At 31.2% G+C, this 19,276-nt stretch overlaps 1 protein-coding gene across 1 annotated transcript in view; it reads right to left on the minus strand.

The window, feature by feature from the left end:
• The window catches only part of Smp_171680 (hypothetical protein), a gene marked incomplete at its 3' end in the record, with an annotated part of 106,217 nt that overhangs the window by 33,111 nt on the left and 53,830 nt on the right, over nucleotides 1-19,276 (minus strand). Inside the window, exons 13-17 of the mRNA XM_018799990.1 lie at nucleotides 17,322-17,852; nucleotides 13,580-13,795; nucleotides 8,396-8,719; nucleotides 4,702-5,205; nucleotides 1,318-1,498 (exon numbers count right to left, since the gene is read on the minus strand). Coding sequence (XP_018653848.1) covers nucleotides 1,318-1,498; nucleotides 4,702-5,205; nucleotides 8,396-8,719; nucleotides 13,580-13,795; nucleotides 17,322-17,852 — 1,756 coding nt within the window. The remainder of the gene's footprint in view (nucleotides 1-1,317; nucleotides 1,499-4,701; nucleotides 5,206-8,395; nucleotides 8,720-13,579; nucleotides 13,796-17,321; nucleotides 17,853-19,276) is intronic.

A 19,276-nucleotide genomic window follows, 5' to 3' on the forward strand; every position in this document is an offset into this window, starting at 1 on the left:
CACCCGGACAGTATCATAGCCCTCACATAAATCAAATGAGAATTGTGCGGCGCATGTATATCTGGTTCCCTCCTTGTACCAATATTTATGTGTTTAAATAATAAATAAAATACTTTTTACTAGTTAATTTACTATTACAATAATTCCATTGTTAGTTATTTAGATCTGACTTTCATTTGTAAGAAATTACAGTTACAAACATAACCAGTTAATTAATCAGATTGTATATCTGAATTTTTCTACATAGACAGAAATGAATATTAAATAAGTTATATCTTTTTAGTTACGTCAATTATATAGTGGAATGGGAATTACTAAGATCTAATTTTAGGTTTCAATCCACAACACATACTGTGCTTCCGATACATCCATTTGATATTTAGTGGAGTGTTGCGAAACAAATATGAAGAATTTTGATGTAAAACACTATTATAATTAAATTATATATGAACATATAAATTGTTGTTGAACTTGTGAAAAACTGGCTGACGTTGTCTATCGACATATTCAGTACAACCTAAAACTTATTTTATTCCCGATGTGTTCAACTAAACAGGTTCCTAATTATGATCTTAATGTTTTGGAGTCATATCGAAGCAAATAATATACTAAGTTTTAATCAGTTGGGTGATAACTCTTGGAGGGGCCTATTTTTAAGGTATATCATATTCTTAAGATTTGGATTTTCATCTAACAAATATGAAACAATGTTAACTGTGCACTTATCGTAATAAAAATTATATCTCCAATGAAAATTTATATGAAATGTTCTCTAGGTTGACCTTATTTAATGCGTGATATTCAGAGAGTTAAATTTACGACTCAATATTCACACACATCAGGCGTGGTTTTTGAATGCTTTGAACCAATCAAGTGATAAATCAAATAACTCGTGAAATAAGGTACTATCATCATACATTTTGTTGTTTAAGAAGACGCTATAGAGATGCAAATTGAATGAATTTATACATATCTACCATTCGATTCTACTTAAGTGGTCTAGAGGTTAGGCATTTTTTTCTTCGAGACCTAAAGCCTCAAGTTCAATCCTCAATGATGTCGGGTATGCACAGCACTGAGGAGTTCTATACTAGAATAAAAAAGCTAACCAGTGGTTCCTTGTTTTCAATATATTTCTAACTTCAGTCACTTGGTGATATCAATAACAATCACTAATCTCCACAAACCTCTATACTAAAAAATCTAATGTGGTTTAATACCGGTAATGTTCAATTTGCTTGAACTAATAAGATAATACATTGATCATTACTAATTACATGTATTTTGGTTGAAATAAACATCAAAACTATAACTTACTTATTTTCTCTGCTTCAAGATTCAAATAAATTGTAACCTGTTCAACGTTTTCATTGACAGACTGACCAATTATATATAATAATTGTAATCTCAAATATCCATTAAAATAACACGCTTCATTTGGATTAAAAAATATTTTCAATGGAAGTTTCAAGATATTTTCATAAAATGAATCACTAGACTGTAAAATTTTACTACGATTTAAATTTGTATCATTGAATGGAATAAATTTCAAATAGTTGACATAATCATCATCATCATTGGGTAATGTTTCATTTGTATTCTCATTAAACCATACTTTATTGAAGATTAGCTAATAAATAAATAGATATATAATCAATAATATTTTTGTTTTCAAGTTTTCAATCAAACAACAGAATATGTTTACTCATGTATATTTAACTAAGCAGTAATATTTCATTCAAACCCTAGTAGTATCCGACCACTTTTTGTCACCGACAACATAAGTTATATAAGAATGTGTATGAAAACAAACAGACAAACATTAAATTCTATTGTACCGGTTATTAGCTGGGAACGGCTATCCTAAATTTATTTTCTGCGGATAAACATTTTTTCGAAATATTTTGATATAAGACTTTTCTGCTTATAATGCAGTTTCATTTGATATTTGAGATATAACAATCAGACCTCGTTTGTTTGGTTATTTAAACATGGATAGATGTTAACAGAAGCAATTTGAATATGACTGCATTGTACAGTATCTAAATGTCAGTTTCTTAATAAAATTAGTTTAAAGAAACTAGTTAACTTTAAGCATTATCATGTTCTGATAAAGTTTTAACTTATAAACTGGTTACATTGTTAGAAGTAAAAAGTATACATCCGTATACTTTTGTGTTGCAAATCATTGTGCATTGGCTATCAGGACTCAGTAGCTGAGTGGATAACGTGATAGCGTTTGAAGCGAAAGGTACTGGGTTCGAGTCCCACAGTGAATATTAACTCTGAGATGAAGATACATCCAGCTGATGAGTCCCAAATAGGACGAAACGCGCGTCCTGTATTCCACTGCTAGTCACTATCCATCTGTGCTTATAATGCTTGTGAATTGAGGCAATATCGAGGCAATACGCACAGTATGCACATACTCTAACAAGAGACTGGTCAATTGCAGTCCTAAACATCAATGGGAAGATTCAATCAAGTAATACTAAGTGAATTTAATTAGATAAACAGTTTAAATAATAATGCAAAATAAATAAGGTTACCGGTTGACTTTTAAGTTAATTTATGTTTAACTATTAAAAATTAGTCGAATTATGTATACAAACTAATTTTAGGAGAAGAGAAAATAAACCGTTAATCGCCAATTCGGAAATTCCTGAATTTGAGGAATAGTGATGATTTAGTGTTTTTGTAAAGTTTCCATGCTTTGCATAGATAGAGTCACAACCATTAACTCTCAAGATTGCACAGAAAGCCTATCGAATCACATAACATAACCCATAGTGGTTTGCTACTGATGTGTAATTTATTTGTAGATCTACAAGTCCTATTTGGTATAACTGACGACAAGTTGATGTATTAAGTATCATGGTGATGATTGACGGTAACTGGAAAACAAAGCATGATACTTATATGTTTGTTGCGAAATTACAATTACCGAACACTCTGTTGGATTTATTTTTTGTCAGTTGTCACTTTCCTGAATTTTCAACAACTTAATATGTTCAATGTTCAGTTCACCTACTTCGGCTTTGAGGAATGGATATCAACTCTAGTGCTCTAACGCTAAGTGCGGCTTAGGTCCATAAAAAGATTTCCACCTTCTCAGTATAAAATACGTACAAGTCATAAAATTATGATGCACTTTTACAAAGATATTTTATTACTTTTAATATCGTTTCTAACAAATCAATTAATTTTAATGATTGAATTCACGAGTCGATCTAAGCAAAACTATGACTGAAAACTTTGAAGCACTGGACGGCCATTTCTCCTTAGCATGGGAATCGTTAAAAGTGCTCATTCACGATCCCAAACTCGGTATTCCAACCCAGGACCTTCGATTTCGCAATCTAAATTAATCTTGACACATTTACTTATTTTTATTGACTAAAACTGTTATACATTGTCACTTAAGCAAGGTAAAAGAATCATTTGAAATATAACAATTTATCTAGTCTATTCGATATTTATACAGATAAAACTACCTGGAAGTATACACTTTACTTTTTACATTCGTTTCAATTAACTTCTACTTCGGTAATTAGTTGTGTCACGAAATAACCTGATAAAATAAGCTAAAAAAGGCTTTGATTTCACGGTAACGTTTAGATTTATTATTTAGAAAAATGCTTTTAGTACGTAATATAGCGGGGACTTTTAAAGAAAGCAGCTTATTGTGTTTTGAATGACCGGCACTTGATGTGTTACATATTTCTAGGACACTATAAGTGAAAATTTTTTCGAGAAAAGCTTATTCTAACTAAACATTAAACTACTGAGCTTTATTATCCTATGTTATTTAACTTAATAGGGATCTATTTTGATTATCTACAAGGTGATGACATAAAAAGCTACACATTACATAAATCTTTTACAAATTGTCTATTTACGTTGACGTAAGCTTCCTTACTAAATAATTTCGAAGATCAAAGAAACCAAATATAACTGTTGAATTATGTCACAATGAAAAGAAATCTAATCTTTACTTCCGTGGGTAATAATGTACGACTAGAAAGTAGATTGTAAATTAAAGTCGCTAACAGTTTTCAAGATCTATCAAGGTTCCTTCTTACATGAAAATAAAAAAAGTTCTAATCTATTTGACTGTATCACAGATAGAATTAAAGATGTTTGTTCAATCCAGAAACCGTTGCTATCTCTTCTGTTGAAATTATATACTAATAACAAATCTTGTAAACTCTGTGAACGTCCCTTAATTCCATAAATTTGTGAACATTATAATCCTGCGTAGCTTTATAATTGTTATTTTTTAGTGAAAAGCTTACCAACGAGTAATCATATATGCATATCACGTTTTAGCTACGTTAATCTGTACAAACAGATATATACAAATATAAGTCTCATCATGAACTTTAATGTTTGTAAGCTGTTTACATTTTTTCACGTATTTCTCTAAAATCCCTGATTATAACACCTTTATCAGCGTATGATTATGAACAATTAGGGTACATCAACATGTCTGGTAAAGTTCATTGAAATTTTCGGTTTCGGCATCAAAAATATGATGTCTGAAAATGAATGGAATGGCTCGTTGAATGAAATAACATTAGAGGTAAGTTGGTTCGTAGAAAGATGTTTTTAATCGGTATAAGTAATATGAAAATGGAATTACACTAGTTTGTAAGATATTGATGAAAAAACTTTATGTTTCAACACAAAACAGTAACTTACTTGGTAACCTTCTGGTAATTGTCCGCACTCCACTTTGATATTCTCTTTCCAACTCACAACTATCCAATCTAATTCACGTGAAACTTTGAGATTGTATGGAGTAAATTTTGACATTCTCATCGAAGTTAGAAATCGTATGTCTTCATTATTTTTTGCTTGTTTGTAAATTGACAAATGTTGAATAACAGTTTGTGGACCCAATAACCATTTGTCAGAATCTCCGATTTCTACACTTGCAGCACGAATACTTACCATGTAATCACTACCAAGTTTCAAATCTCCAATGATATATGAGAAAGCCATACTATCATTAATAAATATTTGTAAATAATCTAAACCACACTTGCTTTGAGTAATTTGAATTTTGACTGTTTCATTCGCATTATACATATGATCGTGATTCGGATAAGTTGTTATTGAACTATGGGTATGTTCGGTTTCAGCTTCCTGAACTGTAATTAAATAACCACCAGGTATTCCATTCCACTCCTCCGAAGAAAGAGGCTGAATTTTATAAAGTTTATGAAAACAAAAGTTTGAAAATTAAAAATAATTTCAATGAAAACATCTGTGGTGAATAAGCTTATAGTTTTAAATCATTTGATATTATTAACACACTATAAGGCAATTTTAGAAAGTTATATATAAAAGCACGAAAACATCTTCCCATCTATTATAAGTTCTATTTTCATACTCTAGTGACTGTCGTAGGGCGTATTTAGCAATATAGTGTATCTCCTTTATTTTATTTTACGACTTTGACGTATATTAATAATACCCCTCATCTATGTCACTTTATTCATGGAAGTCCTCAAATGTAAAGTCCTTCCGTTCCCTTATAGTTCCACGTATCTCTGCATACGATGTTTGTAAGCACAGTTCATAAGCAATAATCGAGAAAAATCATAGAGTATTAGGAGGCGTGTCAGCACGCTTGAAATAAAAAAGGAGGCAATTTTAGTGTCTTCAATCTGTTAAATGGAAAAACTATATTTAAGACAGCAATGCTTAAAGAAAATACCGTCTTTGTTACATTTAGCCTAGTTTCTGGGTTGTAAGTGAATCTTTGGATGAACCAAAATGTTTTCTGGAGAATAATTATTGTATATAAATCATATATGTAAAAACTGGATTACTAAAGATGATTATCGTCACTATAGAAATGCCCCCTAATAAAATTCCTCCTTAATATCTTATTTGACAATATATATATACACTTATTGAGCAATCAGAATAGATTTTGAAGGCTAAAATCACGAGTCATTCTAAGCTACACCACCATTAAAAACTTGGAAGTGCTGAAAGGCCGTCTAGTCCTAAAATAGGAATTTTCGACAGTGCGCATCTAAGATCCAACGCGCGGGATTTGAATTCAGGCTTTCAGTGGTGATCTAGCTTAGATCGACTCGTGATTTCTTCTGTGAAAATAGTAAAATCTCCATAATCTCCATAGTGATAATGATAACTGATATTTTGAGTAAATAAATGATAAATGTATTTTTTACTTTACTTATAGTACTACCATTGGAGAAGTTGCAAACTAAAGACTGAATTTCTACTACGTAAATAATTGACTATTTAAAGCAAATTATGATTTACACAGAAAAACACTTTGTTCTCTTAGAACAAGAAGCTATTAATTTACTCGGAATTCTTCATTGTTATATCTTTCATTATTACTTTTAACTAATAATGACAGTAAAAATATAAGCTACAATATAAATCTAAATAAGATGTACACTGTAAAAACAATTATTTGGATTGATTAATCTTTGTACTGGTTGTTTGATGTTTAGGGCTGTAATCGATCCGCCTCTTATTGGCATATGTGCATCCTATGCAGATGGCCTCCGAGACAAATAACTCTATGGCGATCGAAGCAAACCTTACTGAGCCCGAGTCCTTGACTGTATATAAATTCTGGGATGCAGGTACACAAATAAGACTAAACGCGTGTTCTGGATTCTACAGCTAGTCACCATCCATCTCTGCTTAGGATTATTAAGACTATTTTGAAATTTCAAACAAATGGTTCAACAATAATAACTTATATGATGAACATCTTTCAACTATTTGTCCTAATGAAAGTTAAGAACTTTTTTTGATAGTTACTTATAAGTAAATCATTTTGTGTGAAATAAACATTTTTGATTACACAATAATTCACCAAAAACAGAACACTTTTGCTGAACCAATCTTTCTCATTTATGTCTCGAAGGGTATATTCCGTTTAAAATAATATGCGTTTTAAAAATGTTCAGTAAACTACTTAGAAACTGAGTGTTTCGAGTAAATCAAATAAATGATAACTATTAAATAATACTGAATAATGAAATAAACGTCCCACTATCTAAGGTAATACATCACCAGTGAGATCACATTAGTGACGTACACAAAAATAATTAATGGTCTGTTATTGATTTTAATAAGACTATCCTCTGTCTGGTATCAGTATAATTATTAAATACAAAAAATTAGGCTATAAAAAGATGTCTAACTCAATTGTAATCTTCAGGCATCCCATATCCAAACTAAACCAATTGCATTGTAAACACTTAGAATCTTACCAACGTTTTTATTGATCTTATCTGTATTTTATTAACCGAGTTCAAAAATAAAATAAATGGCAATATATATTTGAATTTATTGGTGAACCATTTAGCTATGTGTTAACTCCAGTGAAGTAATATAAATTCTAATAGTTGAATTCATTAGTCGATCTACGTTCACTAATGTCTAGCTTCAAGATGAATCTGCTGAAGTTTTAGTGAGAGGCCGTTACCAGTGGAGTTCGATCTGTGTCAAATAAAGACAGTTATCCACTTCAGGCAATGGATGAAAGGTTGAGCAAGATCATGGATAGATTGAAACTAAACATTAACAACACTGAATGCCAGCTCAGTGGTCCAGCGGTCAAACGTTCGCTTGCGAGACCGAACTTTCTGGGTTCGAGTTCCGCACGTGAAACCGTGAATACCCATTGCTGAAGAGTCTTATACTAGGTCAAAACCACCGTTCTATGCTTCCAGGTTTTTAATGTTGTTTTAGCTCAGATCAACTCACGAATCCAAACATAAAAATTACTACATTCTTCACAAATCCCTATTCTGATAATAATACAAATTTATAGGTTCTAGTAATTACATATAGTTGCAAGCCAGTTTGTTCTGTGACGATCTGCTTGAATAACAACTTATGCAGCTTGAAACCAGTGATATTTAAAATACCAATTTATTTAATGATGTTTATCAAAAGGGGGTTTTGTGGAGATTTCATTAATTTTATATAGTCGAAACCATGAGTCCATTGAAGCTAGACCACCATGGAAAACCTGGAAGCACTGGACGTCCGTTTCGTCTTATTATGGGACTCCTCAGCAGTGCGCATCCACGATCCCGCCTCGCCGTTGGATGCCAGCTCAGTGATCTAATGGTTAGGCGCTCGCAAGCGGGACTGGTAGGTCCTGGGATCGAATCTCGCGAAACGGCCGTCCAGGTCTTCCAGGTTTTCCATGGTAGTCTAGCTTCAATGGACTCATGATTTCAACTATATAAAATTTCAATGATGTATTAAAGAAAGGAAAATAATAATTAAACATATTATGAGTTACAAATAAACATAGGAATGTTGATATTCTTTAGTATAGAATTAAAGTTTTATAGAAATTTCAATTCATAAATTATTCCAAACATACCTGCCATGTGATTTTCATTTGATCTATATTCAACATATAAGTAGATACTGATGATGGCGACACTGTTGGCGGTTTACAATCAATTTTAAACCATTTAGATAAATTTGAATGATATAAAATTTTACTAGCAATTTGCTTATAGTTACCAAAAAGTAAACCAATCGGTTGCCAAACTTCAATTCGATAATAATTAGAACTGGATAAATTAAATAATTTAAATGATAACGTCAATTGAACTCCTTGATTAACATTGAATTTAGTCAATTCTGTTAGAGATAATTTCAATGATGAATTAATAGTATATTTATAGGCTGTGATTATTCTCTAGAAGAGTTTTTGTTTTACAATTTGGGGGATATAAAAAGGAAAAAAAAAACAAGAAAATAATGATTTATTCATTATGTTAACTTATATATCAGAACAGAAAAAAAGGAAAAACGTTTTTGATTTTAATTATATGACGTTTTATTGACAAGATGGTGAATTGGCACCAGTATGTGACAAATTAATTAATGCATAGAATAGAAGAAAATCTTTTTATGAATGTTTGTCAAGTTTGAAATATTGACAGATAATTATAAAAAAAGAACTACTTATTAGAAATAAAATTGTTCATCATTATGAACTGTTTCCTCAATGTATGAGTAAATCACCAAACTGCATCACGACACAAGACCCTAACTTGGAATTCTGAGTAGAAGAGGAAGAGAGGAAGGCAAAAGAACACATTACGCCGGTAAATAGAAGCAGATATGAAAAGGATGAATAACAACTGGAAGGGATTGCCGAAGACAGGGTTGGATGGAGAATGCTGGTGTGCAGCCTATGCTCCTCCACGACGGGTAACAGGCGTAAGTGAGTAAGTAAGTAATCAATGTGAATAATTACTTTGAGAAAGGTATAATGATGATGTTACAAACTAATTTTTGTATATGTATGTATGCATGTATGTATATGTGTATTTATATGTATGTATATATGTATACTGTCATTGTGTGAACTTATATTTTGTATTAATCATTTCATAGATCATTGTTTAATTCTGGTATAATTTAAAATAGATACACACTATACGATTTCCCTAGTATTCAGAATTTGTTACTTGTTAAAGTGTATTTAATAAAGTATAGCTTTGACACTTTAAACTACTCTTAACTGTTAACGAATATGAGAAACAGGGGAACATTTCCACAGTTGAAGAACATATGGAACTCAAGACATTTGTCTACCAATATCAATACGAACGTCACGACCATCGTTAGGAAGGTACAATTATTTATAAACAATTGTCTACTCAAGAAACTCAATGTCTGTTGACTGGAAACCATCAGCAATAGCCTACTGTGAGAGGGAACAAACCAACTTCCAATTCAAAAGTAAATTAGGAAAAGACGTTAGAATTGGATAGGACATGCATTACGGAATTCATCAAACTGTATCACGAGGCAAGCACTAACTTGGAATACTGAAGCGAAATAGAAGAGAGGCAGGCTAAAAAACACACTGCGTTGAGAATTCGAAGTAGACATCAAAATAATGAATAGCGACTGGGAACAATTGGAAAGGATTATCCACGACAGGGGTGAGTGGAACATGTTTGTGGTCGGCTTATGCTCGTCGACAAAGGGTTACAGGCATCATCAAGCCAGTAATGATCTGACCATCATATAATTTTTGAAAGGTTGAAAATTTCACTAATACGTTAAATTTCTTTATCATTCAGTTATATTTGGAAAAAAATTAACAACTCCTGATGCTTCTTTTGAAATCTCATCATATCCAACAAACAGAGTAAATGTAAATGTTAACTGATATGTAACCCTTATAGAGGAAAATACTGTGCTTGGATTTCCGAAACTTTTATGCTCATCAAAAGTGAGTACATTAATATTTTTGTATAAATTTATGAAATATCAAGCAGGAAGTGTAAATCTTCAAAGCAGTATTGGAAGCAACTCAAAATAAAAAAAGTGGATATCACTTAGGCGCTTATTTAGAAATAACTAATATTTATTATCTATGATCAATGTCAACTGACTACTACAAATAACCATCAGATAATCTTGGACTTACTTTTCATCTATTTTAACTTTCAAAAACTGTTCATTTGAAGATGATTTCCATTTTATTTAAGTCTGTGATTCTAGCTTACTGTTATGATAACAATAGGTCTTTAAAATCGTTATCAAAATTTGAAGTATCTATTCAAATAATGTAGTAAATGGAGGATTTAAATCTTGAACTACCTCTAGCATCATTAAATTTGACCTGTCTACAACGATGACATCGGAATAAGTCGTGTATATCAAACACGATTTTGAGTAACAAAACGAAAAAAACTAGTGAATAATAAAGTACTTTTTTGGATTTCATACAATACCTGGTGACAATGTTGTATAGTTACTAACAGATGTTAGACTTGAAACTCTTATTCCACTCCTGAAATCTTTTATTTTCACTGAATTATGATTCAAGATAGAATTTAATCATAAATACTTTTGATAGTTATAAAACGTTTTGAATGGTTGCTCAATATCGTGGATTGGTTGAAGTTAGACATTAACACCATCGTATACCGGCTCAGTGGTCTATCGGTTAAGTGCTCTGGCGCGCGAGACTGGTAGGTCCTGGGTTGGAATCTCGCGAGGCGGGATCGTGGATGCGCACTGCTGAGGAGTCCCACAATAGGACGAAACGGCCGTTCAGTGCTTCCAGGTTTTCCATGGTAATCTAACTTCAATTGACTCATGATTTTAACTATATAAAAATAAAATGTTTTAACTGGTAATTTTTACACTTGGTATCTTTTATCATTTTAACATTGCCATTATCTTTCATTTTTTGATATAATTACTGACCAATATATTTGTCTCTTTCTCTCACTAAGAAAAGCACTGGAACAGAATTTAGCTAAACTCATTATTGATTGGTTCATTTCTAACTCTTAAGCTAAATTGATAATTTATATAAAGCTGAATTATTCAGTGAAGAAAAATTGTTTTTATTTTAAGGACAGTATTAAATTTCCAGATAACACCAAGAAATCTGCTGCTTTCATCTGTTTAACGGCGATATATATAGGAAAGAATAGAATGAATGTAAATGCTAGACTTCTGCCACATATATTATGATACATAGAACGTTTTATTCTGAGGAAATGTCACTTGATGTATATGACTAAATAGTTTTGCTGATATCGAAATCGAAACTGATAGTTGATGTAAACCTGTATAAAACGACTTATTATTCATGTGACTTGCTTACATGCTTACAGTAATTTGTCAATTCAATAAATATCAAATAACCGTGTTGATTAACCTTGTATTATAGTTCTACATCACACAATACAGATTTATCCAGTCGATTTTACATAAAAGAATGATAAGAGAGGATGAAATTAAGATGATCCAGATAAACAATAATAAAGTATTTAGAAATATGTGGATTTAGGCAATCGATTAGTTTAACAGTCCAACATGTTAACCAGTGTATAAAGTGAAATAAGTCAACTAAAAGAAACATACATTTCATGAACATTTGATTAACTCAAAGCTTAAATTTATTTTATTGAATTACTACGGCTCTTAGAAACGATATACAGTTCATTTGAATGAGATTCAACTAATAATTTAAAAAGGGTGCTATTTCATGTTAAGTTTTAGTTGAGTTTCTAAAAAAAGAGCTTTTGATTGTCCTTCGTTTATCCAACCTTGTACGATAATGTTTAGAAATACAATATTGAGTTTCTATACTCCCATTCACATCGTAAATTGCACCATAGTAACAGTCAAAATGAAAATATTAATATATTTATAGAAATGCATAAGTATATAAAATTTATTGTAAATGAGAGATTTTAAAAACTGAATATCTTGATCATAGGCATTGAATAATTTTCTAAATTTTTATTGAACTTATATTAAAATTAAAGTTTGTTAACAAACAAAAATACTGAGGTGTGGTCTACTTATATCTATATAAGTAGTATATGGAAATGGTCAGTCATAGAATGTATTTTGACAGAAGATCGATAAGGAACGAACAGGAATGAAGCGTAATCGGTACGAAAATGAATGAACAATAATAATCAGAGAAGACGGACTGATATTTGCAGAACGAACAGTTAAGATTGAGACAATTAATTGTTATTTTGCAAATTAACTGTTCACTGTATGGTTATCAATATTCAGTGAGATAGTCTGTAATTTCGTGCTTAAATACATTCGATTGTCCCCAACTAGTGTTCTTGTTCACTACAATTCCCCTAACAGATGGCGAAACGCAATGTAACACTTTCGGTTAAATTGGCAAGTTGTTTCAGAACATTCTTTATACTCTACCAGAAAGAATGCATTTTTCGAAACACATTCTCTTGAGTCAACTGTTGACTGTTCAATAAACAATCCTCTATCTGTAATCCGGAATGTTTTATTTTAAAATCAAAATTTATGATTAAACAAAACTCTTATACTTTTAAATAATAATAAACAGTATTTAATAACAAACTGTTTATATGTCTCTTTAAAGGATTCTACTGACACTGAGCAAAGATATGATTATATGTATGCTGGATATCAGAGTTGACTTCTATCTTAAATTATCCGGCGCTACATTTTGTGTATAGTCACAAATATTACTGGAAGAAATATGTAAACAATGGGAGGTAACGGTGAATAGAAAAAAGAAATTAGTAAAACGTAAATCTCATCAACAAAATGAAAATTGTTAACGGTGGGAAGTTCCGCTGATAGAAAATTACACAAGTAAAGGAACATATATGTGAAGGAACAAGTTTAATCACAAGAAGAACAAATTAATGAATTATTCTCTGGAAAATCATGAAAGAATAATTTAAATTGCCATCACCATTGAAAGTATCTAGATGAGAGCAGCTATGTTGGTATATTATTCGTCAGGTGTAAAATTCGCAATCACTTCACGACTTACATATCAGTGATCTAGTATTACATATGTTTATTAAGAAAAAGCAAACTGACCCAAATCTATGTACAGCATTGAAGTGCAGCCGTCAAGAAATATTACTTTTACCCCACGATTATATTTTAGTCATAGGCATATATCTCCATTACATAGAAGATTTCCTCAATTATAGTCTACATCTGGTACAATAAATAGTTACACTGGCATAAAACATTGAATTTCAATTAATTAAAAAGTAGTTACCCAATTCCAGGAGTCTATTTGATCATTTCCACTTAAAGCTTGATAACCGTTCAAAGGAATTTTTTGTATTTTTATTGGCCATTTACATTTTTCAATTAATTTTATTGTTCGTGAAAAATCGCCTACAACTGGGGTAGATTGGTTGTAATGAATTGAATGAGAAATATCTTCATCTAATTTTAGGTTGAATTCGATTGAAAATTCTGCATTATGAGCCTGAAATGAGGTACGTAAGAAAAAACGTTGATGGAAAAGATGAGCATTCTTGAATTTTTTTTTAGGGAAATAGTTATTTCAAAGTTTGTCGTCTGTGGTTAAAAGTTCCTGAAAATCTTGTTCGGTGTTATAGTAAAGTTAATCTGCAGCTTAAAAACAGATAATGTTTGAAGTAACTAAAACCTCTAAATAAGAAGACAGTTCTAAACGAAAACCTGTAATAAAACAGAAAGTTATGACTTGAAGTGTTTTTTTAATATAAAATTTAAGCGTAGTACCAATTTCAGGAATATATTTTCCCAAGTTGAGGAATGCTGATCAGTTGCTAATTATCGTCATCAGATGTGTCTCATTACAAATAAACCATACAGAATAACACAGTACATTGTACACGAATATAATGCAGCCTAGATAACACATATAAGACAGTTATTCGTACATGGTCAATAATATGTGAATGAATAAAGTAATGATAAGTATAGCGTTTATGCTAGACAGAACCTTCATTACAAAAATTCGATTAAAAATGATTTGGTTTCGAAAATGGAATTCAAAATCATCTTAATGATCCACAGTTATCGAGACAAAGACTTGTTGAGATGTTTTCCTAAAGCTTCTTTAATCAATATTGTACAAAGTGGACGTCGTTTTTGATGACGTGTCTTGCCTCAATCTTTCTGACCATTTAAGAATATAACATGATTGTTTGCTTTTTAGGAATGTTCAACTGCTCGATGGCTTAATCCACTTCAGCAATCAGTGATGAGACTGCTAGGTATATAAAATATATTTTTTTTACAGCATGAGAGAAGTGTTGAATCAACATTGAAAAGAGTGATGAAATAATGCTACATAACTAACTGATGGTTAACTGAACTCAAAATCTCAAAGAGATAACATATAGACTGTTGTAATGAAAGGTATTGACTTTGAATCCCAATGTGAAAATCCATCTATTCCATACGAAACGTGTAACGAACTAGTTATATTGGAGGAACCCATACAGGATTCCCATCTGTCAACAAAGATTGATCGAAATTCAGTCGTAATTGTCAACATCAAAATTACTTCAACTTTTAGTAATTATTATAATATAATAAATTGACAGAAAAATTAACACAAAAGGAAATCCAAAAATAATATCAGTGTATTTCGTATATTTCATCATCATTAAAGTTTGTTTCGCGCCTTGCTTATTTCTTTTTAACAAAACAAAAAAAGGTATCTCAGGTGAAAGAAGGGAACAATAACTTGTTTATTTTTTTCCTTCTTCACAGTGTTATTTTCTAAAATGTAAACAGCAAACATCGGAAAATAGTAAATCATGATTTTGTTTGTTTTGAAAGACAAATAAATTTTTGACATATCTCCCTATACGTATCAATGATCAGTTACAAGTAGAGTGGTACAAAAAGTGTAATCAAACGAATCATATATATATATATATATACCACAGTATAATAGTTTTTATGTGACCAAATGAACATGTAATCATGATTAATGAACGAGATAAAATGGGGGAAGGGGGAATGTGCATAGATTCAGATCAAAGAAATTGACTGAAAAGAAAATCATAAAATTGGATATAGTTTGACAACAGAAAAGGAAATCATTCTAAAGAAACTAAATTTTATAAAATTATAAATTTGAATTCATATGAATAAAATGAAAGTGATAGATTTTTGTGGTTTGAAAATGGTTAGTATCAAAGACTGAATGTAGTTCAACAGTCGAGGAAAAGGAAGGAATACTGGACAGTTGTTTTTTTAGGGTACTCATTAGAAATCCTACTGACGACAAAGTCAGGGTTGAGATTCCGGATCTAAAAAAGTGCTCATTACTGAGGAACTTCTAGCAATAGACAGTAACTGGTACAATTCACCTATGTTGAAAGTGAGATAATTAGCATCGATGCCAGCGTGAATAGGCGTCTAGAGTTATAGATTGGTAACAGTTAGGAATTCGAACTAATCCATTACAATGTGAACTGTGATCAAACATAAACAGAAGAGGAAAATAAACGACCTATTCCCCTTATAAAAGTGACACAATTAACTTTCAGTTATGATAATTTTTCACAAATGAGATTCGAATGTAAGATATTCCTTTATAATGAAAGAATTTCACTAACGTTTGAAATGCTGTACGTTGATTACGGATACATTGAATGTGAAAACATTTATGATTCCAGATGCATTTAACTAAACGTATCTGGAAAATATTCTGATTATATATTCTTACAATGATAAGCCCTAATAAGATACATTTTAAGTAGGTACTATATTTTAATATTTAAACAGATATATCAAACTATTAAACGTTTAAGACAGCTTTAAAACAAATGTCATTTATATAAACGTATATATTATATTTTGCTTTACATAATGATCTTATGTTAATTAATGATAATGGTAAATAATGATAAAACATGAAAACAAACCACTTATGGTTTATTCATATGTTGATTTCCTGTTGTTCTTAACTAAAACAAACTAATAGCATATCATATCCATACAATTCATGCAACAAATGAATGCACGTTGTTATTATTTTTGTTGATTACAACAATGAAAAAAGCATAAATATTAACTAAGTGGAAAATAAATGTGTTTCCTCTTACTTATACATTGGTAAATCGTTATTATAGTGAAGCTAATTGTACTCAGTTACATCGATTCAGGTTGTTTGCTGGAAAGATATGTGGAGCTTTGCGTATTAACCTTCAATAGTTGAATTCATGAGTTAATCTAAGCTAGATCAATTGAAGTTATGCATTAACACTGTTGGATGTCGGCTCGGTGGTCTAGAAGTTAAACGTTCACGTGCGAGACTGAACATCCTGGGTCTGAGTCCGACGCGCGGAATCGCAGATGCATACTGCTGCTAACCTCTGTTTCATAGACTGTCTATTTGAAAAAATTATCCAACTTGAACAGATGAAATCATGTTAAACATATTATCTTATCACTATTTCATCGATATTCATTAGCTTTAAGTAGTTTCATAAAAATTTATTCCATGTATTTAGATCAAGTTTCACCGGATGTCTATTACACATTTACAGTAAGTTATGATGTAGTGCCGTGCTTCGTTAATAGTTCACCTCGATAACCGTTATAATACAAGTCTTAACGGTGCATAATATCAGAAGGCAAAGAGAAGCGGTAACTACAGTTTTATTGACAAATGACGTAGGCCAGAAAGTTATAAGCACAGACATGTGATAAATAGGATAAGAAGTGAACACACACCTGCGCTCATACAAAAGTGGTCAGAGTTAATAAGTGGATAATTAACAAGGTGAAAACTTGACTCATGATGGATATGTGAATTGACTTGTCCAGGAGTAAGAATAAGGTATATGGGCTTAACATAACAACCGATACTACAATCAGTTAATTTCAATCGGTGGTACATTTACTGACGAGATAATATCCGGAACACATCCTTACGAAAAAACTAACCCCACTATGTTGTTCACAGAAAACATTGTTGTTTTTTAAAAAAAAACGAAAACGATTCTTACATTTATCTTTGTAATAACCGGTTCACTGACAAACTGTATACGAGTGCTATTTAACCATTTAAATATTTTCTCTTGATGTTTATTTAAATGTATTAAATTAATCCATTGAATAAAATTTTTCTCTGTATATTGATATTGATATTTCAACTTTGGTAATAATGATGTAATGCCTAATTGTAAAGTAACTGGACTTAATCCAGCTGTATTCAATGCAAACATTCTTATTTGATAAATGTGTTTATGAATTAGTGATTTAATATGTACACGATAAGTTGTTCTATTTAAACTATAATAACCAGCATACTTTCTATTGTCATATGTTCTAGTTTGTATGGAATGGATGAAATTAGAATCTTTTATATAAGCTGATGATAAGTGGTGTGTTATTGGATATTGATGAATTGATAGTTCATTATCATAACTACTGCTTTGGTTAATTCTTTGATTCATAAAAGCCAGTGTTGTATTATATTCACTTTCTATATGATCATATTGATGGTGAATGTCAATTAATGAATCAATAGGTTTTATCTAAAAGGAAGAAGAAAGTTAACAATTAAATTTGATAAAAGTCACAAGTAAATCATAAGTATCAACTTATATGTTCCAAATATATTTACATGAAAGGAAGATATTTTGGAGAAGTTTATGATGCTTTGTTTTCATAGTTGAAAGCATGAGTCATTTGAAGCTAGACCATCAAGAAAAACCTCGAAGCACTCGACGGCCGTTTCGTCCTACTCTGGGACTCCTCAGAGGTGCTCATCCACGATCTCGCCCCACGAGACTCAAACCCAAGACCTACCAGTCTCGTGCCAGAGCACTTAACCAATAGACCACTGAGCCGGCATCCGATGGTGTTAATGTCTAACTTCAACCAATCCACCAAGTTGAGCAACCGTTCACCAATAGTCTTCAGTGAGTTGATATCTCACAACAGACCTGGTTGAACTCCACTGGTCACTGCTTCTCACTAGAACTCCAGGAATTATCTCTTGAAGTCAGTCACTAGTGAGCATATGATGCTTTATTTGTTTCATTTATCTTGATCAAATAAAAATCACAAATGTAACTTATGTATGCTTTTCGAAAAGATACAGAATGCCGTAAAGTGAATATGTTAAGTAGGAATATTTGTCAACACATACTATTATCAACTATGGAATAATAAGAAGGTTTGAGTACTAAACAGTTATTATTGTCATGTTATGAGATTCATCAACAGTACACATCCAGCAATCAAATCTAATATCATATGATGTTCAAAAGAAATAATTGTTCTTAGATCATCAATGTAAACACTGATAACTCATCATCCCAAATCCAGTCCATCCTTTACCCATTAAATGTCACTGATATCTAACTAATTTATTTAAGGTCTCGATAATGCAATGAGAAGACGAAGTTTATCAGAATTATGTGACATATTAGCGCAATACATCTCGAACAATCTGATCACACATATAATTGTTAAGACATTTTTATATGAAAATTAAAAGGTCAACTAGACAGGTTAAGGTAAGAAAATAAATAAAGTACACAAAAACAATGTGATGACTACTCTGGATAATAAATCAGCATTACCAGGGTAGGTTAAGGGTAAGAACAAATTGTTTTTGAACACATAAAGGGGGTTTCAATTTCTGTATAGCCAAGGCTTCAATAAACCTTAGTATACGTCCTTGAAGGCTTTTGTACAACATTACAAACGCTGATTTGATGTCAACCTTATGACCAGTTTCAACCAAATGTTTCGCAGTGGAGGAAGATGTTTGTCTATCCTGTGATCTTATTTGACCATTGGAATTCATTTGGTTCTGCAGCCATTTAGGTCACAACTTGTTTGCAGAAATTCATCAATTCATCTTGGAATCAGTTATTCTTGTTCTCTTGAATGTTTTATAAACATTATTTCAGTATTAAATCCATCATGATTTTTGCAAAACTACCAAAAT

Source organism: Schistosoma mansoni, chromosome W (assembly GCF_000237925.1).
Source record: "Schistosoma mansoni strain Puerto Rico chromosome W, complete genome".
Classification (NCBI taxonomy): domain Eukaryota; kingdom Metazoa; phylum Platyhelminthes; class Trematoda; order Strigeidida; family Schistosomatidae; genus Schistosoma; species Schistosoma mansoni.